The 26,208-nt window shown below is 42.7% G+C and overlaps 1 protein-coding gene across 7 annotated transcripts; it reads right to left on the bottom strand.

Moving 5' to 3' along the window:
• Window positions 1-1,479: 1,479 nt before the first annotated feature.
• WDR86 (WD repeat domain 86) lies at window positions 1,480-26,208 on the bottom strand. 7 transcript variants are annotated; one of them, XM_072854753.1, is made up of 8 exons: window positions 26,055-26,208; window positions 24,979-25,014; window positions 24,703-24,869; window positions 21,617-21,758; window positions 19,656-20,088; window positions 9,937-10,072; window positions 4,914-5,017; window positions 1,480-3,084 (listed from the first exon to the last, which is right to left on the bottom strand). In XM_072854753.1, the coding sequence occupies exons 1-8, from the start codon at window positions 26,057-26,059 to the stop codon at window positions 2,866-2,868; spliced, it is 1,242 nt and encodes a 413-aa protein (XP_072710854.1). In that variant the 5' UTR covers window positions 26,060-26,208; the 3' UTR covers window positions 1,480-2,865. The 7 variants fall into 7 exon arrangements, with proteins under 7 accessions (XP_072710854.1, XP_072710861.1, XP_072710858.1 ...); XM_072854760.1 differs by lacking the exon at window positions 26,055-26,208 and adding an exon at window positions 25,808-25,928 and having other exon boundaries at window positions 24,703-24,891; XM_072854757.1 differs by lacking the exon at window positions 26,055-26,208 and adding an exon at window positions 25,808-25,925 and having other exon boundaries at window positions 24,703-25,014.

Genomic DNA, 26,208 nt, shown 5'->3' with positions numbered 1-26,208 from the left:
AGTGCTATAAAAATGGAGTAGTTTTGTATCTCTTCCCAGAAGGCTGAAGCATTTCTAAAGCCAGTAATATGAGCTTCTGTGGAGAAAACAGCCCCAGCAACCATTATATCCTGTTTCTCTATAGGAGAGCACTGAGGAGCCACTGGACAAAATGCAGTGCAAAACCAGAACATAAAAAAATTGAAAATGAGAAAAATTAACAAAGTGATGGATGTAGTTTTAACAAGAAGTAGGTGGGAAAGCACATATTTATTCCTTCCTTATATCCCATTCTGGCATTACCTTATGCTAGCCCCTAGGCATGCACTGAAGGCAGTGTTGGGCTGTACAGGCACTATTTCTCCTCTTTGAAGTGGCTTGCATAGCAAACTGGCAGTGACAACTTAAGAAGTGAGTGTTTGTCCTTGGCAAATTTAAAATTAGCATCATAACACGCAGTGCTTGTCACAGAAGCCATTCCTCAGTGATGTAATTCTGCCAGCACTGCCCCCGAGTAACTGCGTGCAGTTATAAGTGACCAGCAGGGCAGGAGGCATTGGCTAAAAGTTTTAAGTGAATTCTGACCATGTATTTGAAGACACTGTGATATGTTTAGCAACAGACAGAAGTGGTAATGACTCATTAATTCCACTCTTTGAGATCTATGTCTACTAAATCCATTTGCTAATTCCATGTGCAGCTGCTGTATGGCCAGATCAGCGCTCATGTCTAACACACTGTGTGCAAAGTTTTAAACAAAAAGTATAGCCCAGACCATCTGTGCAACTCTGTCCATCTCTGCTAAAGGCCTCCTACTTAGCATTGACCTCATAAGCAAAATACAAATAAAATAAGCTGCATAGCAAGCTGTCACCCCAGCAACCAAGAGCCACCAGCTCATAAACATTTCCCACAGGGCTAGTACTGAGCTATGATGACGGGACAGAGAGGTTTACTGTGGAGTTAAGTCTACACTATGCAGATGACCTCCCAAATTAGTCTCTCTTGGTAGGCATTTAACATAATTAAAATGCTGTTTCCTATGAGCTGGGGAAACCTGCCAGGTAAGAGCTAACAAAGCAGCTCAGCAGGAGAGGCAAGCAGGACATAGCAGTGATGACAGTGATGCAGTGTTATGGTTTCAGGATGCGGTGTTATGGTTTCAGAGTAGGGGTCTTCGGTGCCACCATGGCAAGTGCTGAGCTAGCACATGTGGCCCTTCATTGTCCACGCTTTCCCTTAAGACTGGGCTTTGGTTGGTGGCTGGTCCCTCTGTCCAGTCAGGAAACTAAGCTCTGGTGGCTGGTGGGAGGCAGGACAGCCTGACTCCAGCCCCAGCCATGAGGGAAAGGCAAGAAATTTTTCCAAAACTATATGTTTGTTTGGGTTTTTTTTCCATATTCTGTCCATTCTTAACTGCTGTGCAGCTGCAGGCAGCCACATCCCCTCTAAATGACAAGAAAATAGAAACTAGACAGTCAGTTGTCTGTAGATGCCACATGTTTATTAGTCCATTCTAAAAAAGGATTACAGCATTTTTATCTTGCTGTAGTGCAGAATAAATAAAGCCATAAAAATAAAAACATGTGGTTAGATATTTTTGTACTGGTTCTACAAAGAGTTATATCTGCAAATAGAAAAATATAAGAACCCTTGTTTATTCATGGCTCAGTGGTTATCAGAGAGGGATGAACCTGGAAAAAGACCGGGAGAACTTCTCTTGAGCTTGACTGCTTATCCGCTGCTACTAACACCCTAGCAAAGCAAGGCCAGACATGGCCTCCTAAGGAGGAAAGGCAACAAATCTAGAGCACCCAATAAATCTTCCCATTTCATTCTCCTCTCCCCTGAAAAAAACACAATTCGATGTTCCCAGTGGATCTAAGGAAAACCCTTCCCGTGTGAGGACAGTCAAGCAGTGGGCCAGGCTGCCCGGAGGTGGTGCAGTCACCGCTGTAGACCTCGGGCCTAATGAACAGCTTCCAACTCCTGCCCTGCCGAGACGAGGCCCTTCCAAGGAGCCCATCAGGAGCTTCCCATCTGGGGAACTGTGCCTGGGGGTAAGCGGGCGGCTGGAAGCATACACCCCTCACAGCACACAGAAGACACACGTGAGGCCATTGATGCTTCCTTCGTGAAGTGTGAGATCATAAAAGGTAAAAAAAGAATGCGCTAGGTTGTTGGGAGGAAGACAACTGCTGTGCCTTGGCAAACAGCTGACCTTGGTACAAAAGGTCTGAGGTTTAGCTTGTTCTCTAGCTTATGTTTTGTAAAAAAAAAAAAAAAAAAAATTTTGAATTAATTTCTGTCCTACTACTCCCAACTTCCCAGAGAGTTGTCCAGTCTGCTTTAAACTCCTTCTGCTGAGCCATACCATCCTGCCTTAGTTGGTCTAATCAGCAAAAAACTGACCCAAAGGTCAGCTGTGAAAATTGAATTTGTAGTCGTCCTGCAGGGCACCTTTCATTTCTACATTTGGCCAAACAGAGGGCATGTGAGTGGGCAACAGGAACAGGAGAAAATATTTCTCATTAGATACTAGCCAGGTAGAAGTGTGCAACACCTGTGTGCCAGAGGGAATTGAAAACAAGCAGTTGTAAGTGAAGTTCTTAATTGCACACACACACTCACGCACAGAGGTACGTCACCTGAACCACACTGCAGTCCCTCCTGACCCCAGTACTGCTGAGCTGACTGTCATCTGCAGCGACAATATCTGACTTGAGTCCATCTGGCAGTCACAGAGAATCCTGGCTCCTGAAAAAGAGGTTCAAGCAAAGCCATTTCCCATCTCTTTCCAAGTTCTGGTTTACATGGACACAGTGGTGCAGAAAACAGAAGGTTCAGCTTTGGTCACTGATGGAAAGTCTGTTCTGTTCTGGACAGTCACATTAGTTCAACAGCCTCGTGTTCCCCATTTTCTTGCTGTACCATACAGCCGACTTTGTTGTTGAAGAGACGAGACAGACTTCCCTTCTGAGAGCTCCTGCCCTGGGCAGACCTCTCCTTCTTCAAACGCCGCTTATTTCTCTTGCATATTCCCCGGATGTCCCAAACCCTTAGTGTGCCGTCATGGGAAGCTGTGTAGAGCAACTCGTTGTGGATCTGGAACAACAGGGTCACATTTAATACCAAGCTGTACAGCTCGGAATAGGCACAATCAAACTGTCAAAAAATCAGAGCAAACACAGCTTGAGCCTAACACTTAGGGCCTGATAGCTCATTGCAAGAGCCAGTATAAATTATCACAAAAGCTGCTGAAGTGGGATGAGACATTACCAAGTCAGGACTCATTTCTCAGCCACTTCACAGAGCCATAAAATATAAACAGCAAGAGTTATTTATAACCTAAACCCACTAGAAAAGCAATGGGAAAACTAAACTCAATATCAGAGTAGGCTGTAGCTGGGAATTTCTGTGCTGGGTTCAGACTGCTGGTTTTGAAGATGAAGCTTGAGGCAGCACCAAAATCAGCATCAGTGGGCAGTGGGGTGTTCAGGAATGCTTTCCTTCTCACGTCCCTTCTTCCTTTGCAGTAAGTTATCGGTGCAATTCCTCCTTCAAAATTTGTTGTTCTTCCAAACCTGCAGTAATTTAACCTTGATTCTGCCCTCTAGTTTCATTTCCTTAATGAAACGTTTGCTGCTGTTGGTAATGTTTCCCATTGTCCTCACCCCACCCTAGAAGTAAGCTGTCGGTCCTGATCATCTTCCCCTTCCTGTGTCAGTCTGTCTGTCACAGGCGCTTGCAGTCTCCAGCAGCAGGCCATGATGGCGAGCATCCCACCAGCAGTCTGGCTTTCATCAGCATGAAGCACCACACAACCACAGCCCCCTCATCCCTCATCCGTCCCTCACTTAAGATCATATTAAGGTCGCCACTTCTCAGTCCTCACTCTTCCCAGGATTTTTTTGCCCTGTACACTTGGAAAAGAAATTACAAAAAAAATAGAAAGCCAAGCTTTGGTCTTGTCAATACTGAAGAGCTGCACAGAGTGATTATATCAGTTATCACGCAAAGATTCACTGGATTCAGCATCCAAAGATTCAGCATCCAAAGATTCAAACTTTCCACAGCATCCAAAGATTCATCCACAGCATCCACAGCATCCAAAGATTCAAACTTTCCCCCCAGGATTCCTTGCATGATAGTGGTCTTTGCATTGCCACCAAGGATTACCAATTCCTCCCCTTTTAACTTTTAAACACCAGTATCACTTCAGCCTAGACAATAGGCAAGCAACTTTTCAGGGACTTAATTAACTTTTAGAAAAATTTTAAGGCAGCGGCAGAAGCTCTTCCATTTGTCCAGTAGGATGTGGGTCAGACATCAATACGGAGCTTCTTTGTCATCTTTATACCTTCAGAAAAATAGATCCTGACAGCAATATTTTATATAAATGTTTATATATAGGGTAGCACATGGAAATCACCACTAGCTTGTCACTAAGATCAGAAAGGATGGTAAGCAGTTGCTAGACTGTCGAGGGATGCCATGCCCGGGGGTTAGGGGTATAATGCTGTATACTATTCTGCTTGGATAAGGCAGAAACTTCTTTTCCACCTAGAACATTGCGAGCACTTATCATCAGTGTCTTCTACTGGAAGGGGCCTCATGAGGTCAGAGTCCATTCCCTGCCCCTACACAGGATGTTACATCTGTCTCATTTCTTATGGTTGCTTGCCTAACCTGACCTGAAAAACCTCCAATCCCAGACATAGGACTGTCTCTGGGGACTTGTTCTGTGGTTTCACTTATTATTATCGAGTTTGTCTAAAATTAAAAAAGGAATATTCAAGTCTGTTACTTTTCATCTTACCCTAGAACAACATCCAACCCAAGACACACAGAACAGCTAGCCACACCAATTCCCATAAAACAAATGAGGGAGCAATCAGAAGTGAGAAATCCCAGCAAAGAAACCCCTTCCTGACCTGGATGCAGTTGATGATGAACTTGTGCCCTCGAAAGATCTTCTGCAGGACACCGCTCTTGGAATTGAAAGCTCTTGCACAGGCATCGCCACTTCCTGTGAACACTGCAACGCAACCACACAACACAGCACATGGCCAGATGTGAGCAGCCACATAAGGTCAGTTCATGTGAGTTAAAAACATACCTAAAATTAGTTCACAAAGGAGCATGACATCATTTTTAGGCTAGATTCTCTTCTCAGTTGTAGCAAGTTCAGATCATTTTCATTTTGCTGACCCCAGCATGCTTGTTTTCATTCGTGTTTTTCAAAACACTAAACTGCCTTAAGCCTGAAGTTCCTACATACATCAGCATTTCACTCCACACACACTTCAAATATCTATTTCTCCTCTTCTCTTCCACATGTATTTCCCTGCCTAAACATGCTTCAATAATTCTAAGCAAGCAATTTATCTCAAGTCTGGTTGTACAGATTTCCACTAAGCCTTCCGTTTGTTTTACCATAGTTATTTCCACGTCTCCATTCAGTACTACAGTATCTTCATCACTTCTGCTGCTGCATCAAGCAGCAGAAGCGTCTGTACAGTGGAGCTGCAAACCACAGTAACAGCGTTACCACCTCTCATACTAATAATATGAATTTGGCCTTAGCTTCATTAAAACATACCCCCCCCCCCCCCATTTTCAACCATAAGCTTACTATCAATAGGTATGGCCATCTCTGTTGAAATACCACAGTTAAATCTTCTGTCCTCAGAGGCGAGTGGCATGTGTAGGCTGCTTTACAAAGAAGCTTTATAAATTCTTTCAGCGTGGTAGATTTCTTCAGCTAAATCCTGTAGCTTAGGATCTTTGCAAGCAGCAGAGCCTTTAAGTGATTCAAGGCCCAGGCTATAACCTCTATTTCAGTATGGGAGAGAATTATTTGAGGGGTTTGGCTATAGCTCTTGTATTCTACGTGCTATATTGTACATGTGCTACAAGGGGGGTGGGGGGGGCTAAGTAAATTAAGCATGACCAGGGATTTTGGCTGTTCATCAGGTTTCCTTAGGGTATCTTAACATGTTCGAAGAAGAATTTCTCAACACTTCAGGATCTTCACATCAGATCCCCAGAACTGCTGCATCTGGAAACTGTAAGGCAGTGTTGAATATTTCCATTTTATACTTAGCAATCTGCCCAAAAAGGAGCACATCTGTGTGCTTTAAGGGTTACAAACTGTCTTCATAAACACTCACTTTCCTTCACTTAACCCAAACTCCTCAAGTTTATCTAGAGATAAATATTTCAGAACTGCAAAAAGCAATATATTCACTGCTCCCTGCATTTCATGTCTTTGCAAAAGCCACTAGCATGGAAAGATTTTTACAACACTGAAGTGCCTGAAAACACCAGATTCCTTATCTTTTGGGAGAAGTCAGGCACTGGATTCCTCAAGAGAGGTGAAGAAATTATCACGGCAGTAAATTCAGGACTACAAGAGATGAGAGAACAGGCTACCTACTGCTGTCAGCTTTTCAACTTCAAATTAAACAGCAGGAGGCTGGGTACTTCCTGGGTACACCTTCAAGAAACATCTGGATGTGAAAAATCAATGTCATTTTATGTGGGCCACTATAAATTCAATTGCCAACACAATCCTGAAAAAGCATTGCGTCCCATTCTCCAAATGAGTAACAATGATGTAAAGCAGGGAACAGGGTACAGATTTTTTTTCCAGTGAATGGAAATCACTTAATACTATTACACCCATGCAGAGAGTAGGAACCAATTAAGAGCTGTTTTCACTATGCAGCTGTCAGCTTACTTAAGCTATCGCTATCAGGATTTTGCTTTTGACAGACATCCTTTATGTCTTTTGAACTGTCACTCTAGATTTAGGAAGTCTTTTTGCACCTCTGAGTTTCAAAGGAGAGCTGTTGATCTAACCCAGATTTAGCATTTAAATATATGCTTATATATACACCACCTGTGAAACAAACAGACAACAACAAAAAAAAAAATCAACAATTCATTTTTATTTTTTACTTAAATTTCATAGAGTCTTGGGCGGGAGAACAGGTTTTAAATGTTCCCTTGGAGTTTTTGCAACATGAAAAAATATAAACCGTGTTAAATCTTAAATGACTGTGCACATACTGTAGGAGAGAAATAACCAACATAATATTAAGTAAATTAGATCGAGAACCAGCTTTAATGTTCCCCATGCTATTAATTACACAAGCAGACTGAGGAAAGCCACTAGAAACACATTCTGATGATTTAAAGCATAGTTCTCAGTTCTGTCAGGACTCCCTGTACAATATAAAGCCATTTGGGAAACACATATATTTTTCCTCTCATTCTTCTACTGTATTTTCTTATTTAGACCATAAAGTCTTTGGGGCAATGACCCTTTGGGTACTGATCAGATAGATCTTAATTCTGTTGCCTGCTAACAGAAAGTTCCCACTTCTCACCTGAGATTCTTTCCATGTTCTTGGGTTGGTGCAAATGTGACATAAACCATAACAAACATAATTTATATTGAAGTATTTTCTCCACATCTTTGAAAGACAGAGAATGGGCACACAGTGCTGATCTGCCCCAGGTGAACAGCTAGAATTTTAAGCTACACTGGCTCCAACATTCAGAACTCTCTGCTCTCCAGTGAACATGTCTTTGATCACTTATTTTACACAGTATGTAATAGCTTTGTTTCAATTAGAATTACAAGGTATTACAATAATGCAAGCAATCATAGTATATAAATTCTTTTTAAAGGGGAAATTTCCTCTTTCAAGAACTAAAATGTGTCAAAATTAAATTCGAACAAGTCCCTAATATTTTTCCATGACATTTTTTCTACCCTTCAAGTGGAACAATTCAATTCTCCCTGTTTGACACTTCCAGTATTTTTGCATTTGATTTAAAATGAGGTCTTAAATAACTCTGTGAACACTTCTATCACACTATCAGGATGTTCTTCGCAGGTCTGACTAAATGCAGCAATATTGCCTGCATTTTAAGAAAAAAAAGAGTGTTATAGAAAAAATAATGTACGTATATGGCAGGGACAGGGTGGTAGGATGAGGGAGAAGAGAGAGAAAGCTGCAGCGCTGATGGGGGTGGCATCAGATAATGAAACTTTTGTTTGAGCCTAAACTTTCTTTATGATGGTTTTAGAGAGTCTGGTCAAGTCTATACTGGTTGCATGAAAAGCAGGATCAACTGAAAAGATGCAGCTCTGGAGGTCTCATTAATGAAGGAGACAGTCTCCCCATCTCCCACCCAGACATGAAGATTCCTCACTGGATCAGGCCAACATCAGCTTAGCACAGTTATCCTAGCCTTTGAGTAGTCTTGATGAATTCAATGTTTTGTTTGGTATCTATCTTTATAATTAAAAGGGGGAAAACACACACACACACAAAATAATCAGTATTTTGTTTGCCAGTGTTCATCCTGGATTAAAATTTCTGGTTCATTTCCCCTGCCCTACCTGTCTGCATCTTTGAGCAATAATAACTTTGGGGTGCAGCGTAAGCTCATACCCTTTCCCCTTCCATTTCAGCCTTCTAGCCAACTGCAAAAGCTGAAATCAGTAGGAATTATAACCTGCAGGTAGGGAAGAGTGGGGTAGTTCTGCAATATAGGTGAGGAGAGCTGAAATTAACCATAAATTATTATTAACTTTTTAAATGGAGAAAAGTAGTGCTGTGGGTCTGATGCTGAAAAGAACACCAAAAAAAAGGCTTCCTGATTAAAATCAAAATCTTCTTATGGGCGTCTTATCTTACACGTTACGATTCCAAACATAATTAAGAAATCCATTCAGCTACTGGGTCAGTAAATGTGGTCAGTCAGCCATGTCAACCATGGTGCTAGACAGCTGCCATTAAACTGTAATCTGCCTGCGCAGGTACGACTCTCTTCTAATGTGTACCATCTTGCATTTGTCAGCTGTTTATCACCATCACACTGATGATCTGCCAAAAGAGCTATCAAGGCCCAAATAGCAACCATTCATTTGGTGTTACATGTTCACTTCATAGCTGAAGTACAGAAATCGAAATCAGGAAAGCGTTGCAAATTTCTAGATTAGCTTAAGACAGGCATTGCCATCCCGCTTAACCTGAAGGAGAGAAGTACTTGTTTGGGAAGGAAATGAAGGCACATCAGGTCAGACATCAGTGGCAGGATAAGACCAGACCACATAGAGAGGTTCAGGCTGATAAAAACAGAGGTGCAGCCTTGCAACCCAAACCCAGAAATGGATAGATGATGTGCAGAAGGAAAGTCAGCCAAGAGAGGGATTTAAAGAGGGAGGTTTCATGGTCAGAATATACTGTTATGTCAACAACAGACAGTTAGGTACAGATACCACTATTAACAGGAGTACTGAAAATAGGGGAACCGAGTCCTGAGCACTAGTAAGGCAAGCAATGCTTGGCTACTGCAGAAACGTGGTTTGGGGAACAAATACATGAAAGACGACAGATAAAGGGAAAAGAACCTGTGGAAAATGAGTCTAGGAGATGGTCAGAGTCTGAACAGGAAGCCTAACTGTTAGAAAGAAGCAGTGAGCATCTGAGATGTGATTCTGGTTTAGGACAGTCCATTACACAGTACCTACAAGGTAGCAGAGGCAGGCACAGGGCTGCATATCCAGCAGCAGCATTTGCTGTCCCCGAGTATGCAGCAGAAGCAGACTGACAGACATCAGACTAGCGAGGTTAAACCACGGCTATACAAACAACCCACAGACAGCTCAGGATTTAAGCCACTTCCCTTGGTAACAGAAATAAAGCAACTGCCTCTTCATTTGCCAGAAGAGGGAGGTGGAAAATGGAAGGAAGATCTAAGCTTCCCACATGGAGTAGAGCAGCGAAGCTTGATACTGAACATAAACATGCTGGAGTTGAAAAAAGTGACAATTTCACAAGCCTTCAAAATTACAGTGTTCTCTATTAACAATCTTTGATCAAAGACAAACATCAAAAAGGAGACAGGGGATTGCTGAACATAGGAAAGGCAACTTACAGATCCCAGCGTGGTATTTCAAAGTGCTAACGCTGTGTTTGTGAGCCTTGTACGTTTGGATTCGCTCCCCAGTGTCTACTAACCAGCACTTCACTGTCCTGTCCGCACTTCCTGAATACAAGTGCCGATTCACTAGCTGAAGGGAAGAGAAAAAAACATCAGCAATAGTCTCTCAGGCACGTTCGTGAGAGAACTGCACTGAAGTGACTCATCCAAAGTCACGGTTTCAGACTCAACAGCCTGTTACAAAGAGCAACAACTACACTTTGAAACAGAGGGATGGTGAGCAAAACCAACCTTGCATTCTTCACGATCGCATCTCCCATTGAGCCTTCTTCTGGGCCTTAAAAACAGGTCCCACATTTCAGAAGATAAAAAACTGAGCCCATCTGCTGGTGCAAGCAGGCAGGACTTCAGTGAGCTTAAGAATGCTAACCCTACTTCCATAATTAGTTACATTAATACAGCCTCAAAAAAACCCCTGCAGTGTAGTTTCTGCAAAGCATATTTGACAAGAGCTCTTACCAGATTGTCTTAATTACAACAAAAATTTCAGAACAATTTCGAGTAACAAAAAAAGTAAATTAAAAATAAAATCCTATGCAACATAAACCAAGGTTTAACATGATCACTCTGCACAAGGTCAATATTTGGAAACACTAACTCTTCCTTGAAACTGTTTTGTATCTGCATTTCCACAAGTCTTTTTAGACTGTGTTATCAAATGATTAAATAATTATCCTTACACGGGTTTCTAAACATCTTCAATCAGATTGTGTTCTGCTCTGTGTTTAGAGCTTATAAATCCCAAAGAACGGTGCCTCACTACAGTAGTTATCCTGCACACTGTGTGAACTCACTAGTGGTGGAGGTTGGTTTCTATCCCACACAGACACGACAGAGAATGGCAGAGGGAAGGATTGCAGGTGGGAAACCGAGACAGAGACAAAGTAACTGACCTGTGCAAGACTATAAAACTAGCCAGTACACAGTAACAAACTATCGCCTGGCAGCTCAGCAGGGAAACCCTCCAGGAGTGCAAAGAAAAATCTTGCATTCCATGCCCATCTAACGAAAACAAACCAGAGGTTTTAACAGCCATCATTACGTACAGCTCTGATTGCACACTCCTCCAAGCAGAGAACTGGCCCGACACCTGCCTTCTGAAGGCAGTGTAATGAAGGCAGGCAGTCATTGCACGCTCTCACAGCAATCCACGGGCTGTAGTTTGAGGTAAGTTTCGTGGACTCGCAGCAATCTCTGTATCAGAAGGACGGAGAGGCAGGAGGGAGAACCCTGATTCCCCCCAAAGAAACAGAATTTGCATAAAGACTAATAATACCACGTTTCCCCTCTAGACACACAGATCCAAAGGCTCAAGTGACCAGCAGAGCACTAACCCCTTACGGTCCTCATATGTCTCCAGGAAACCAACTGCAGAACAAATGACAAATCGACTTGACATGGGTCTTGCTCTTAGGTCACTTTTAAGGGTCTGGTTCTTCCACCACCTTAGATTATTATAAACCCTCAGCCTCCACTCTTTGCACACTCTGTATCTGTAAGGTTTAAATGTTTTTCACGCTTTCCCACCTCCACCCCCATTCCCAAAAGGAATCACCCCATTCCCAAAAGGCATCATAAGTGAGTTTTGCGCAAAAGAACATTTGCACTGTGTTACAAGAACATGAAACAGAAGGTATTTTAGGATACAAAGCACTACACTGATGGGACTATGCTAACCCATGTAAGAAATGTATGCAGGCAGACCAAGATGATCACTGGCCGCAGCTCCCACCAGCCCAGTTGCAGCAGTGCATGCCACACTTCCTACCAGCAGAACTTGGCCCATGGGACAGTTTTCATAGCTAAACGTCAGGAGCTTGTAAAACACATACCACTGTTAAAAGCCAGCGGTACTTTCAAGTGTCGCATCCTACTACTTTTAAGCTGGTTTAGCAATGGCATTAAAACTACATCTCAGTGAGGAAAGAGAAGGAATGACCAGCAGCACTAACAAAAACTGAGAGCTATATAGTTAGCCTGAGGAAAGTAACCTGACTTTTAATTTTCAGGCTCAACCTCAATGGGCATGAAGAGCATTGTCACATTGCACCTGCTAAATGGAAGAGGTTGCTTTGAGTTGAGATCCTGCTGCATTGTTCTTGGCCAAGTCATTGCATTTCTTTTTCAGACATCTTGCTAGCAGCATCAACCCCCCCACTGAACAAGGGAAAACACTAAGTTATAACCTCCTGCAGGTAAATGTCACTCTGCCTTAACGGTACATTACGTTACACTGCTTCATTTCTACATTTAGGTGGGTGTATAAATGCTGAAGTGAAACAGAAAAGCTGCGACTTGCCTAGATTTGCTAATTTGCTAGATATAAAAATGTGTTAAATGATGTGGGCTTACTCAGGTAATTTATAGTACCAGGATCATAAGAGCAATAAAAGCTTCCGATGCCCAGTCAGAGATCTGGAGAGTTGGCTGACACACCAAACACCTTCATTAAATTCAAAGCCTCTGTGCTACCCAGGCTGCTGCATGATGTACTTTTATGCACCTTCCTCCCCCTCACCAGTTTAAGCAGGTGAGCACAGTAGCAAAGGATTCTCAGCCATGCATGGAGACAAATACTAACAGCTTAATCTACCGGATGCCACAGACTAAGCCTGCAGCACAGCCAACAGCAAAAGCCAGTACAGGCTCTGACTGTCACACAGCCTCTCATTTCCATGGTATTTTTAAAACACAGAGCACGAAATAGCTATTAGTGGAGAGAGCCATCAAGAGCTATCAGCTCAGGTTGAAGCTGCAAATCAGGTCTACCTTTAGTGATATGATGCAGGCATTATCTCATCTAAATTGATGCAGATATCTACATCTAATATAAGTCTCCTTGTAGTCACTGCAGTCTAGGGCACGATTCATCTCATCCTGAAGCAGGTGTCTGAACAGATCACACCTTAAAACTCGCTATTTCTCCCCCCCAACAAGGACAGCCTTCTCAGTTGGAGCCATCTATATCAATCTAGGTGAGATTACTCCTCCTTCACTTGACTAAAGATAGGTCTAGTTTTCAACTCCACCCTCAGCTACAACACTTCAGATATCTATATTTAATCAAAATAATAATCATCATCACATACTGTTCCCCCAGGCCCCACACTCTGTGTAACATAAAATAAATACCTTCCCTACTTTATAGATAGGGAACCGTGATATAATGCAACTGAAGTCCCTCCAAAAAAGGACTCAAAATTTATAGCATCCTAACTTTTGACTGCCCAAATCCCAGAGTGCAGCCCTGATTTGGGAGGCTGATCCAGGCTGCAACTGTCCCTTTCTACAACACACAGGAAGCATTACATGCTTCAGGGCAGTTGTGACAAGCAACAGTGCACAGTATCCCTGAAACTGGTCAAGAGAGTATATGAAAACCAGAGGGGATTCTGTCTGAGAAGCACAAGACAGAGGCACCAATTCAATCTGACCCCTGTCAAATTGGTATTTTTACTCCAGAGCCTTCTTTCAGCGTTTGCATCCAAAGGGTGTGGCTATGCCTCAACAATGAAGACATGGCAGCCTTGGCTCTAACTCACCAAGGTTGGACACATCATGCAAATGCCCTCATGCTGGCTGGGCACAAGCCACCTTTGATGTGGAAGCAGTGGAGGTCTTAGGGTCAGCCAGCAGCACAGGTCCTTGGGTCCTGTAATCATTTTTCTTAAGTCATGACTGTATTGAAAATTATCTAAAAAGCCCAAGAAAAAGAGACTGTAATACAGATCCCCTGCCCGCTTCCAGACAGGTCCCCAAAGCACTGATTTCTAGTTAGGTCAACTTCTGCTGGCTCTCCCTCTAGGACTCTTGCTAACCTTCTTACACCAGCTTGGCTTCTCCTATCCAGCGGTTATGGGACTCTCCAAATGGGTTCAAATCTCCTCAGCCTGCAGAGGCTATTTAATCCAGATCTGACAGTTCTGTTAGACTACTAGGCAAAACAATATGTTGCTGTTCCTTGAGTTAAACACAGTTGCTGTTCCTTGGGTAAAACATCCCCACTGACACATTAGGCTCATCAGATCTGTCCCCTCTCAGGAGCTGGACAAAGTATACTGACTTCTTCTCCAAAATGCAAGCTCATTCTGCAGCTTTGGTGGGAGCTAAGCCTCCCTGCTGCCAAGACTGCCACCCATTTTTGTGTATGGGCATCCAGGTGCAGTCATTTTCAGCAAATACTTGTAGGCTAAGTCCACAGATCCATAAGTACTGGGCTTTTCTAGCCCAATGTCTCCAAACTATTACCCAATTCCCTAGGTCCCAGTCCTATTCTTACTAAAAAATTTAATTTTCTTATGATTTTGAAGGAAAAATGTAAAATTTCACTCAACAGATTTTTCCAGATATACTCAAGTCTGTCAACTCTTGGTTTAAAAATGATCAGTAGAAACAGTTACATATTGTAATCTGCAACTGCCTGGAGAAGCAGTGATATTTTCAAAGTTGTATTTCCCTTGGCTGGCTTTTGAGTGCTTCGTTCATTGGCTAACTGCCCAACAAAGCTCCTGACAAGGAAAAGCATGGCAAGGCAAGGACACCCGTAGCAGAGCAGAAAACACAGAACAGATCTGCAGCTCAGATACTAACGAGCTGAGTGGACATTTCAAACCCAAGTAGCTTCAAAAGAATTAAAAACCTGATGATGGTCAGATGCCCAGTTCTAAAGCCTCAGCCAGACAGCAAAAAAATCACTGCATTGATATCTGTAATTCTGGACTGTTAATTTTTCTCCTTACTCTGAGGGACTTTGCTTTGAACCAGATGAAACACTGAGACACGTGAATGGAGCAAATTTGTCTTAATCCTCAGGCCAAAGTACTGGAGATTTATTATTCCATGAAAAAGTTCAGTCAGACTTGCTTGTAAGTAGCAAAGTAACAGCAGTAGCAAAATACAGGTTGTAAACGCTGAAGTAGTTACAGGTTTCACTATGAAAAAATGCTGGTTTTATGCAACCTTGACCTTGGCTGTAACCCCCAGACACACCACAGTTTGAATAAAAAAAACAATCACATCTAGCGTTGGTCTCTCAAGACAATCACAACCCTACTGCTCCATAGGCTTGGCTGAACGGAATATATGCAGCAGCTTAAGAAAATTTCTACCTGTATGAATGCCAAAAATATCTGCAGAAGAGCTGTTTAGCAGCTCAACCTTATAGGAATGGACTTTGTTCTCCCAATTAACCTTTGCTATAAGAAACAATTTAACCCTCATCCAAGGAGAGGCAATTGGGTCTCCAAACAGATTTGGACACATCCTCTTTCTGAAGGTCAGACTGGCTCCCAGGAACTTCATGATGAGTTCACATCAGCAACCACATATCCCATTACTAGCTTACTCTTCACATGGGGGTCAGTATTCCTACAATCTGCTAGCTGGGTCTTCTGTTCACAGCCACTTCTAAATTAAAAATCACCAACTTGGACCAATCTCAAGTTACAACTATGTAAGCCTTCAGCCGAGTTAGACTTTCAGGATCCTGTTCAAACCACATTCATTTTAATGAGCTAACGAACTCCCTGTGGGCAAGAAATTGTTTTTTTTCCTGAGAATCCATCTAGAATGAGCTCTCTGGTCTGGCTGTTAGAGAACGTTTTTCAACTTTTTTACTGCAGTGCAATGTAATGGTTCTAGAAACATTTCTTTTCTACAGGTGTTGTACACATTCCTAGTCCTCTAATTCACATCTTCATCCTCTGAAGAATTATGCAACAAATACAAATTACAAAAAATATGTGCACTTAATTTAATTGGTGTGACAAGAAAAAAATTCTGTCCCCGTGACCACAACAGTTAAGAGTATAAAGGGAGTTCAGGCGACGGCTTTGTTCAAAGCATTCTTTGCTTCTAGTCAGCTTTAAAAAGCAACAAAGGGGTATGGTCCCAACAAAGGATCTTTTGCAGAAAAGCCAGAAGCAACTCCTTGCCCACTCATGTTCATTTAAAACTCCTTTTGCAAGAAAGGAGTTTTCTTGCAAGAATGTTTGCTATAGGATCCAAGCTAAATTCCAAGCTGGATCATTTCTCTCTGCCAGCTTTTGGCAGCACAATTTTGATAAATACTCAGAGGCAGAACAATCAGCAAAGGACAAAGCAATCCTTGTGAACAGTTTGCAAAGCTACTTTGGAGATATTTAGAAAAACATACACAAGTAAATATTTAAGTCAGGGTTATTCAGCCTATTGCAGGCAGTCACGTTAATGAAAATACGTGTTTGATTATTAATTGCAAATACTGGTCTTCAGCCAGGCTTGAAATTTTTAAGTGGAAGAACCAGCATGAGCTGTGTGATTACACTCAGCCCACCCTTGCTTCTTCCCATCGCTTCCTATAAAATCTCATCATTGGCTCTCATATGAAGAGGGAGCACTCAAAACAGCTGCTGTCCCTTGCCTGCCAAGCTATCAATGCACTGCAGGAGAAAGAGAGTGAAGAGTTCTGGCTGCTCCACTGCTAGTTACCTTGCCTGACTATGAGAGTGAAGTAGTGGAGGCTGCCAAAGCACCTAGCATGCACACGATTCCCACTGCAGATAGAAAGTCTCCTGCCAAAACTTTTGTCAATCTAATTTAGACAGTGGAAGGAAGAGAACAGTGGCGTTAGAATAAACTGGTACCTGCGGCAGGACTACTTTGACAGTAGATCACATGCAGTCAGTTCAGCTGGTAAATCACCTTCAGACTGACCCCAGGACAGCAGGACAAGCCCTGGGGAATATCTGAGCAGCTCACCCTTTTCACTCCGCTGTCCAGGACCACCAAGGACAGGGGAAAAGGGAAAGCTAAGAGCTCGCCAACACTTTCCAATCTGCCATGCTAGATTAGAGTTGCTTTCAGGCTCCTCTAACTTATGCTAACTGGCAACACCACCTAAAGGATCTTAGAGCAATGGAGGAACATTCAAAATCCAAACACGCCTGTGGCATCATCCCTCTGCTTTTCATATGCCAGCACCGCAGGAAGCAAGGTGGAAAACATGGGTGTGCTTTATGTATACCTACCCAGAAAGGCTCCTTCAAGAAGCTCCAGGAATTTCCATTCACTGCTACAGCGACGCTATTGGTATTTACTGGAAAGTAATGGGAGATGACTGGAACAGTCCAGACCTAATTTGCAACAGTTTAGAACATCCTGGGGCATTCCCGTTAATAACGGTGCTTTTTAAAGTTGGGGAAAATATGGTCTCAATATCCACATTTTTCCTGATCTGTGTCCAGGATGAGAGATCACACTGAGCATTTCTCAAACTTTTTGAAAGGTCACCCTCCCTTAGGGATCTTTATATGAATAAATAAAATGAAAAAAAGTCTTTATTTTTTTCCCTTTATTCTCTCAACAAAAGCATGATACCACCCAGAGAACAGGTAACTACCTTTAATTGCCGGTACCAACTCAGTTCCTCCAGGACAGGGGAGTGAAAATCTGGTGTAATTAGCAGCTCACTTCTGCCCTGAAGAAAATGAACTATTGTCAACAATTAAAACTGTCTGCTGGCTACTGCGAGCAACTCACAACTACCTCCAAGCCCTTCCTGACCCACAGTTTGAAAAATACTATCCCAACTCACTGCCACAGATCGCAACACTGTCACTAAGAAGCCCGAGGCAATAAAGGCTCCAAGAGCTTTTTGAGAAGAAAAGAAAAATTATAAAAAGATAAACACCTCTATTCAGGAAGTTTCCCTTCTGTTGTAACATCTTTGTATGGATTCTGGTGATTGACCCCTTTCTAAAAGAATGAAAATACCATGTGGGCTGTGCTGAGAGGCAGCCAAGTGGAACAGAAGGGCTAGTGTTGAACCCAGTAAGGAAGAGGGAGGAATTAGGAAAGATCGACAGCCTAAAGCTATTCAACAGCAGTACAGCGACTGCTTAAGCTGGGATAAGTTTTAGAAGCCTAGAAACGAAATGCTCTCTGTGGGGGCAGCATGTACCTCAGCTGGACTCTTCTGGCCTCAAACATCAACTGGTGATGAGAGAAGTGAGGGGCTACCAGTTACTCACAGCTAGAAGAAGATTTGGCCAGGACTGTTGCCAACACAGTCTTGGCAGCAGCAGCCTTGTGTACTTTGAATTGTTCAGGTTTTCCAAATAGATGTATTGGTTTTGCTTTTGTTCTCCCCTACAAGAAGTTCTGTTTGTTTAAAACCATTGTTTAACGCTGTGCTCACAAGTGGAGAAGCATCGCCCATTCTTGAGCATTCAAAGAGTGTAATTGAATTTCCTAGGCTTCTGGGAGAGGGTCAAGCCAGTTTTGTGTAACAATTTTAGCAAGAACCCAATTAAATTAAAGCAAGTTCTGTTGTTGCCAATCTGTGCCTTGGAGAAGGGTTACAATTAAACAGCAAAACATAGCGTCACACTAAGAACAGCAACAGATTTACTTGAGCATCCTCAAAATACATTACCACAATATCATAAAAACAAGCTTTAACACTGAGAATTTACCCAAGTAAGACAAACATTACTCCAGGGCAACATGATTTTGTGTGGGTTTTTTTCCTTTCTAAAACTGAAGGAAAATAGAATTCCTTCAGTACTATCGGATTTTTAGTCTGCTAGTGGCAGCTGTGACTACCTTCTTTAGAAACAAAGGCAACATTTATTAAACAGCTATTAAAGATACATACTGTAGCCTCTGTAAAGGGAAAGCACTTATGGATGACAAACACAAACAAGGAGAGTAGTGAGAAAAACTATTGTCATTAACTTTGGTCAGACACATACAGTTATAAACATTTAAGGTTTGCTGACCTGAAACTAAGTTACAGACCATCATATACCTTCTTTAAATATACCAGTAGTATTTTCTGGTGGATAATGGAGTGTATAGGACAAGTGCTTATGCGATAGTTCCCCTTTTCCTTCAGCTGCCTAACCTCCTTCTCTTCTCTTCTCTGCAACATTAACAAACCTGGCAGCATTCACCAGAAAAATAACTGCAAACAGAAAAACAGGGTATTGTTTTTCAGGTCACATTACATTTTTTCTCCTCTCTCCTTCATCATTTCCTGATTTCTCTCCCCCATGCTCTACTTCTCTTTTCCATTTTCCTTGCCCGTTTTCTTGTCTTGGCCATCTCTTTCTCCCTTTCTTTCCTCAAATTATGCCTGTGTGGTTTTTAAAGCAGGATTTCTTTCAGCTTTATGCTTTCCCATTATCTTTTGCCCACACTTTTGGATTGGGTTTTGGTTTTTTGGAGTTTTTTTCTAAGTTATCTGGTTTACTCTGAAATTTTTTTCCCTCCCTTTTTTAAGTTATCTGACCCTGTGTCTGTTTACTTGCTCAGGTTATTTTTCTTCAAAGTCTGGTGATCCTGTGTACACAATCCTACTCAGATGAACAGTCCTCCCAGAAAACCTACTAATGAGTTTCAAGACCTAGGAGGATTTAAATAGATACTGAGCTAGAATTTAGACCAGGATAGCCACTAGAAGCCAAGAGGATACCAGAAACTGTTTAAGGGAAAAAGGATTCGTCTCATGACCACAGAGTACTATTATTTTGTTATTACATGAATGTTTAAGGTTACCATTTATAACCTGCCTCAGAAGAGCTTCTTTATGAATGAAAGAACAACTGAGACCCACACAAGTTAGGATATGGATACCTCCTACAAACAGCTCTTGAAGCCGCCTCTGTTCTTACCTCTAGGCAAATTACTGATCCTTGATGCTCTTTGAACACTTTCAGCTGCTCACCAGTGACAATATTCCACGTTCGAATGGTATAATCCGTGCTGCCAGAAAACAGCTCCCTGTTTGGTGCGTCAAGTATAAGGCATAAGACAGCCCCAGTGTGTCCCAGCAGAGTCTGGTAACAGCGCCCACTGGACACCCACCAGACCTTAACAGTGCAGTCTGTGCTACCTGTCACCAGGAGGTCTCTGCTCACTTTCTCCTCCTCCTCCTCTTCCTCCTCCTCTTCTTCAAGAACATCCCTGGAGGAATAGTGAGCTAGAGTCAGGACACAGTTCCGATGGCCCCGGAATTCCTGGATTTGTTTCTCCTTGTCCACACTCCAACAGCGGGCCGTCCTGTCATAGGAGCCACTAAAGAGATAGTCTTTGGCAACCAGGATCCTGCAAAAAATAAAGTCTGTGTGTATGAACAGTATCATTATTTTTACATAACCATTTTTTGTCACAATTTCAATGCCAAGCACTCTGAAGTTAGAAACAGTAGCGTGAACACAACATATATAACCCCAATTCAGCGTCACTGTTTAATACACATTATTTATGAACTTTTTTGTTGGTTTGTTCTTTTTTTAGAAAAAAACAAACACTTCCCTGTTTCTACTTTTAAAATTGGGAACCCTTATTCAGATATATTGATGCAGACATTTTTACACTACAGCATTGTAACTTTGGGCATTTGTGTTTTTCAAAAATCTTTTCCAGCAGCACTATTATGTACTTTTCATAAGTTACATATACTAGCTAAGAGTTTGTTGTGGGTTTTTTTTAAAAAAAAAACCTCATTCTTGATAATTATTTATTAGTATTTCTTTACAAATAATTATTTATAAATTGACCTATGAAAATAGCTTGGAATTAAAATAACAACAACAAAAAAAATTCCAGGAACCTGAACTGTAACTGACAGTGTGAAAAGATAATCATCTTTCCCTCATCAAATAGAGAGAGTGCAAGAAAAAAATATACACCTAATGTCACTTAGCCCAGGATCTCAAAAAAGGTAGAGCAAGAGCACCCCACTTATTACATAACTGAAGAGCAAATCAGAGATTACAGCTCAAGAATTCAGCTTACTGGGCCTCCAAAATAATGAGTAGTAGCTGCACAAACATGTAACAACAGAAAAATCTCTACAGTTCATACTTCCAAACCCGAGATGGGGAACATCAGAACCTGTCATCTTTGTCAGATGAGTTGCTCCTTTGGAACCTTTCAAACTGGCAACAAAGTCATATGAATAGGGAACACATTTCCCATTCGCTGATTCAAGCAAAAATCAGGCCAGTGCCAAAATACAGACAGAGCCAGCCTTCCTAACTATTTACAGAATCTAGCTACATATTGTATGTGTTTTGAGTTTAGTAAGGAACAAAAAACCCACCCACCTACCAAAAAAAAAAAAGTAAGAAAAGAATACCAATCTCTGACTGTTCTATTTGTCATTAATTAAATCCAGTCCAACTATTAAGAGGCACTTCACATTGACAGGCCAATCAGTCACGCACAATCAGTTTAATATTAAACTTCATTTGCACAAACAGGAATAGTAATTCCAGAAAAAGCCCTGACTTTATCCCTCTTACTGACACAAAGGCTTGACGTGATGTTTTTAAATCTATTTATCAGAAGCATCTGTTATCAATTGAATACTTTCTTCTGGAATTTCATTCCTAGCCTGGGATTCAATTCCCCTGCTGTGTGCCTTTCATTTCTCTCCTATCTGCTGTCTATGGATGTGTCAGCACTGTTGCTAGGAAAACTAATCATTACAGCACAGAACACATGTAGCATGAACTCAAAGGTTTACACAACCCATTTTATTGGTGTAGTAATGGAGAATTGCAGTAAAATGACAATATATGTGATAATAGATTACAGGAACACAAGGGAAGAACTCCACAGAACCAACCTGTTAACAATTGATGTGTGTCCTCGGTAAATGGCCAGGCACTGACCTGTCATCACATCCCACTTTCGAATGGTATGATCTGCGCTACACGTGAAGGCAGCCTCATTTTCTAAGTGGCAAAAGGTGATGTAACTTTCATGTCCTAGGAATAACAAAGGAAATCAATTCAATCACTGTGCACGCGAGCAGGACAGATTAGTCGAGCTCTTCACCTTAACTAAAAGAAAAATAACACAAACAAACAGACTGAAACTCTAGTTTTAAATGCACCTCCATGTTCTTCACATTTAAGGATTCATATAAAACACAACATTTTTAATTAACAGCAGAAAACTCTGCTTCATTGATATAAGGAATAAGTGAAAGAGTAAAACAGTACAGTTCCACCAATCAGGTAGATCGAACAGTATTATAAAAACATAATGAGCTAAATTAACATCAGTATAATAAAACTCAGACTACTGAAGTTTAAAACCAGTAAAAAATTGGCTTATTCTTTTAATAAAGAAATGCTTTTCTTCCTTCTTCTGAAGTCAGGAAAAAAAGGCTGCATTTCGACCCAGCCCACTGATTGTCAGGACACAAACAGCCCTAAATTAAAGCATGAAACTATGAAAAAAGGAAGTGACATGAGGCTTACTAGCAAGTTTAGTTTCATTGTCCAAGCAGAATGAAACACAAACAAAAAAACATATCTGGTAACAAGTTAGCTAATACTTTCCCCATTATGAGTAATAACATGAATAAACCCCACAATTTTCAAAAGATCAGTATACCTTTAAGGAAATGACACAGAAAGAAGGAAAGAATAAGAGCACAATTATTTATACAGTATTCAGAGTATGTTAGGATTCTACAGTTACAATAAAAATAGACACAACTGCTACTCTTTTAATTTCACACTGAAAAACAGGGTAATGCTAGCGAAGAGGAATCAATATTAACAACCTTAAGCTTTTGTTCTTGCTTAGCAAGATGTGCCATTTTTCTATTGTATCATTAAATGCACCACATTTAAAAATCACCTTAGGATTCAAGTCCCAGCTTTGCCCAAGATCTCTTGTGTGAAATTGTTGTCATCTCTCTAATCATTGGGATAGCATTATCTTGCACCCTTCTGTTTTAATTATTTAGACTGGAAGCTTTCAAGATGAGAACTGTTTCCTCTTAAGTAACTATCACAAGAGAGCCCCAGACTTTGGTTGAAGCTGGTGGGCCCTACTGTGATTTAAATAACACTATTCTTTGAGGAGAAAAGAAAAAATATAAGAAGGACAAATGTGATTAAAGAGAGACAGACGGACAGACAAAGATATTAGAAAAACAGAATCATGTTGTAGAATAAAGAGATGGGGAAAAAAACTGAGGGAAAACAGACTGCCCAGTAAAACACTTTGTTTCACTGCAAAAAACAGATTTGACTACAACTCCTGTAGTTCAAAAAGCCTTGCTGTAGTTCAAAAGCGAACCAGAATCCATGTTACAAACACACATCTTGTTTCCTCTTAAGCAAATTCACCAGATGCCAAAAATTAAACAGATCACCAGGGCTATAAGCAAAACTATACCCATCCTCACATTTTTGTGAAAACCTTTTGCAAAGCAGCTTAAATGGGACAGGTTTCAACCACCGGGATTTTTGTCACACCATCAGGTAATCCTGCTCTGAGAAGATCAAAAAAGCAGCTTGGTTACTGCACCAAAGTCTATCAGTCAGATTTTAACCTTCAATAATACTCAAGCCACACCAAGGATGCCAAAACCCCCTGTGGCAGACAAGGTCTGGTGCTGGGCTGGTCAAAAGCAGCCACCACAGAAGTCTGTTGGTTATGCTGTGGTGAAAGCTGTGTTATAGATACAGGTTTATCAGTAATTATAGCTTGTACAATACAAATTTACACAACTGTGTGCATGCATAAATATAAAATACATACAATTATCTGATTAGACTGACAGTTCACAAACCATCTAGCCAACCTTCTTTAGAGTTTACCCCAAACACTAGCAGTACATAGGCCAGATTCTGAATAGTATCCAATATCTTTCTCTTTCTAGTTAAAAGTTAATCAGTGGTTTAAAGGGATTTCTAAGCCTAAAGCAAATGCAGTGAGTTTTCCAGGAGCTAGAACCATGGCAGGATGTGGGTAAAAAGACAATACTCTATAGTTAAAAACAAGCAAGAAAACAAACAAACAACAAAATCACAGCAATGTGATTTATTCTTTAGAAGAAAAAAGGATCAGAAATTCCAAATTTAAGAGCTTTTTTTTTCCTGTATTAAGAGAAAAGAATATGAGGGAGTGAGAATACAAACATCTTTAGTCCACATCTGACTCCTGCATGACTGTACTTTCTACAGAGTTTTTCTTTTCTTTTTAATTATTGAGATGCTAGTCTAAGAATAATAAATTTTGTTTAAAATGCAAAATCAATTTAAAATTAGAAAGCCCAGCAATTAACATTTCTGTGTGTCAAATGTGGGGGGAAAAATAGCCTATTTAGTAAGGTTTCTTCTCAGACTTCTGACTCAAGAGGTTCTAAATAAAGATTGTCTGGAAAATGAGATGATGAAAAGAAAAGAAAAGAAAAGAAAAGAAAAGAAAAGAAAAGAAAAGAAAAGAAAAGAAAAGAAAAAGAAAAGAAAAGAAAAGAAAAGAAAAGAAAAGAAAAGAAAAGAAAAGAAAAGAAAAGAAAAGAAAAGAAAAGAAAAGAAAAGAAAAGAAAAGAAAAGAAAAGAAAAGAAAAGAAAAGAAAAGAAAAGAAAAGAAAAGAGAAAAAGAAAAAAGGTCCAGATTTCATCAGGGTGTAAAACAGAGGGCTTCCAGAAAGAGACATAAGTTAAACAACTGCTATGTTCCACATCCTGAGATAAAAGGATCCACGCATTCAGTAGCGCTGGTAACCTGTTTTGGGTTGAAACAGCTTCTGCTTAACATTACTGTAACCAATAATGAAAAAAACACAAAACAAAACAAGCATGATTTTGGCTGCCCAGCAGGCTGCAGTGACTGAAAGAGACCAAAACATGCTGTGTGCCCTCTGCCAGGTTTTAGACTCAAAAACTAGGCAAAAAGAAGCTATTGTACCTTGGAAGTGGCCATGGCACTGGCTGTCGGCAGTGCTCCAGAGACGTGCAGTGCCATCCTCACTACCCGTGAGCAGACGCTGCCCATCCGGGCTCAGGCTCAGCCAGTTGATGCCTCCTTGGTGATCTGTGCAGACCTTCACCGCTGAGCCACTGTTCCCCATCCTGCTGGTCCCAGCGAAGGCAGAGGCTGCAGGTCAGATCATAGGCGCTGTGCAACCCCCAGACCGTGCTCTGGGCCTCCAGCTGTCTCCCACCAACCAACTTCCGCCATTACCTCAACTCCGAAAAATCATCAAGGTAGTCCAGACTCCTGCACAGGGTCACAAAGGAGGAAGAGAAGGGCACGTTAAATCATTTGATCTCCCCCGTGGATACATCACTTTCTCAGTCAGGGTGTGCTGAAGCCACCGAGTGCCCCTTTCTCCACAGGAACCGAAGTCCCACCGTGGAAGACAGCCCTTCAACCACACGCTTACTGGTGTGCCTCCTCCATGGGCACAGAGGTTCGTCCAGCCCCTTGGAGAGGACCCAGCCTGGACGGCGGCGGTACCGCTACCTGGTGCCCTGCTCTGAGGCAGCCGGCACGCTGCTGCTTTTGAAGCGATTTCAAGGCTAACTTGGGGCACGCTGAAGAGGCGACGCCTCCGAGCGAGGGAAGCCCAGCCTCATGCGGCCCCCAACGCCCCGAGAGGCCGCCTGCCGCCTCCTTCGGCCGCCGCGGGATCACCCCAGCGACCCCCAGCCCTCCCCGCCCCGGGCTGCCACCACCCCTCCCACACGGCCCCCCAGCATCTCCGCCCTCGGCACTTACTCATCGCCCCGGACACGGCCCCGGGTGGAGGCGCGGGGCTCGTCTCCGGCGGGGCGATCCCGCACTCACCCTCCGGGGAGGGGGAACCTCCCGCCGGGGGGGCCGGAGCCAGCGCCGAGCCGAGCGCGGGATCCCCCCCGCCGCTGCCGCCACCTCCGCCCTGCGGGGAGGCGGGAAGGGCTCCCCTCCGCCCCCGCCGCCGGGCCGAGGCAGGCGCCCCGCTGCCGCCGTGCCCCGCTCAGGCCACCTCGGGGCGGTTCCCTACCCCCAGCGCCGGCCCTCCCTCCATTACCTCCCCCTCCATGTTAGAGCCGCTTCCAACCGCGGCAGCCCCTCTGCCCGGGGCGGGAAGCCGCGGCCTCCCCCGCCCGCGCCGCTTCCTCGGTGCTACCGCTCCCCGCCTTGTCCTCCCGGGAGGTGCCCGGCAGCTCTGCCCCTCCGGGCCGGCCTCCCCCCGCAGCAACCCCCCTTTTCGGGGGAAAGAGGCATCCCCTCCCCCGCCCGCCGCCCCGCTCCCCAGGGCTGAAGCCGCCCCTTACCTCATTTCAGTCACTCGGCGGTGCGGGGGGAAGAGTTGAGGGGCGGGAGGGTCTTTCCCGGCTGGCGACCCTTTAATAACCGCACTACAACCGAAACAACCCGACAACAACCCCGCACCCCCAGCGGAGTCCCCAGGCTCGTCCTCGGGGGCAG

This window comes from Ciconia boyciana, chromosome 2 (genome assembly GCF_034638445.1).
Source record: "Ciconia boyciana chromosome 2, ASM3463844v1, whole genome shotgun sequence".
Classification (NCBI taxonomy): domain Eukaryota; kingdom Metazoa; phylum Chordata; class Aves; order Ciconiiformes; family Ciconiidae; genus Ciconia; species Ciconia boyciana.
Note: the sequence above shows the minus strand (reverse complement) of the source record. Positions and strands in the feature narration are given on the sequence as shown.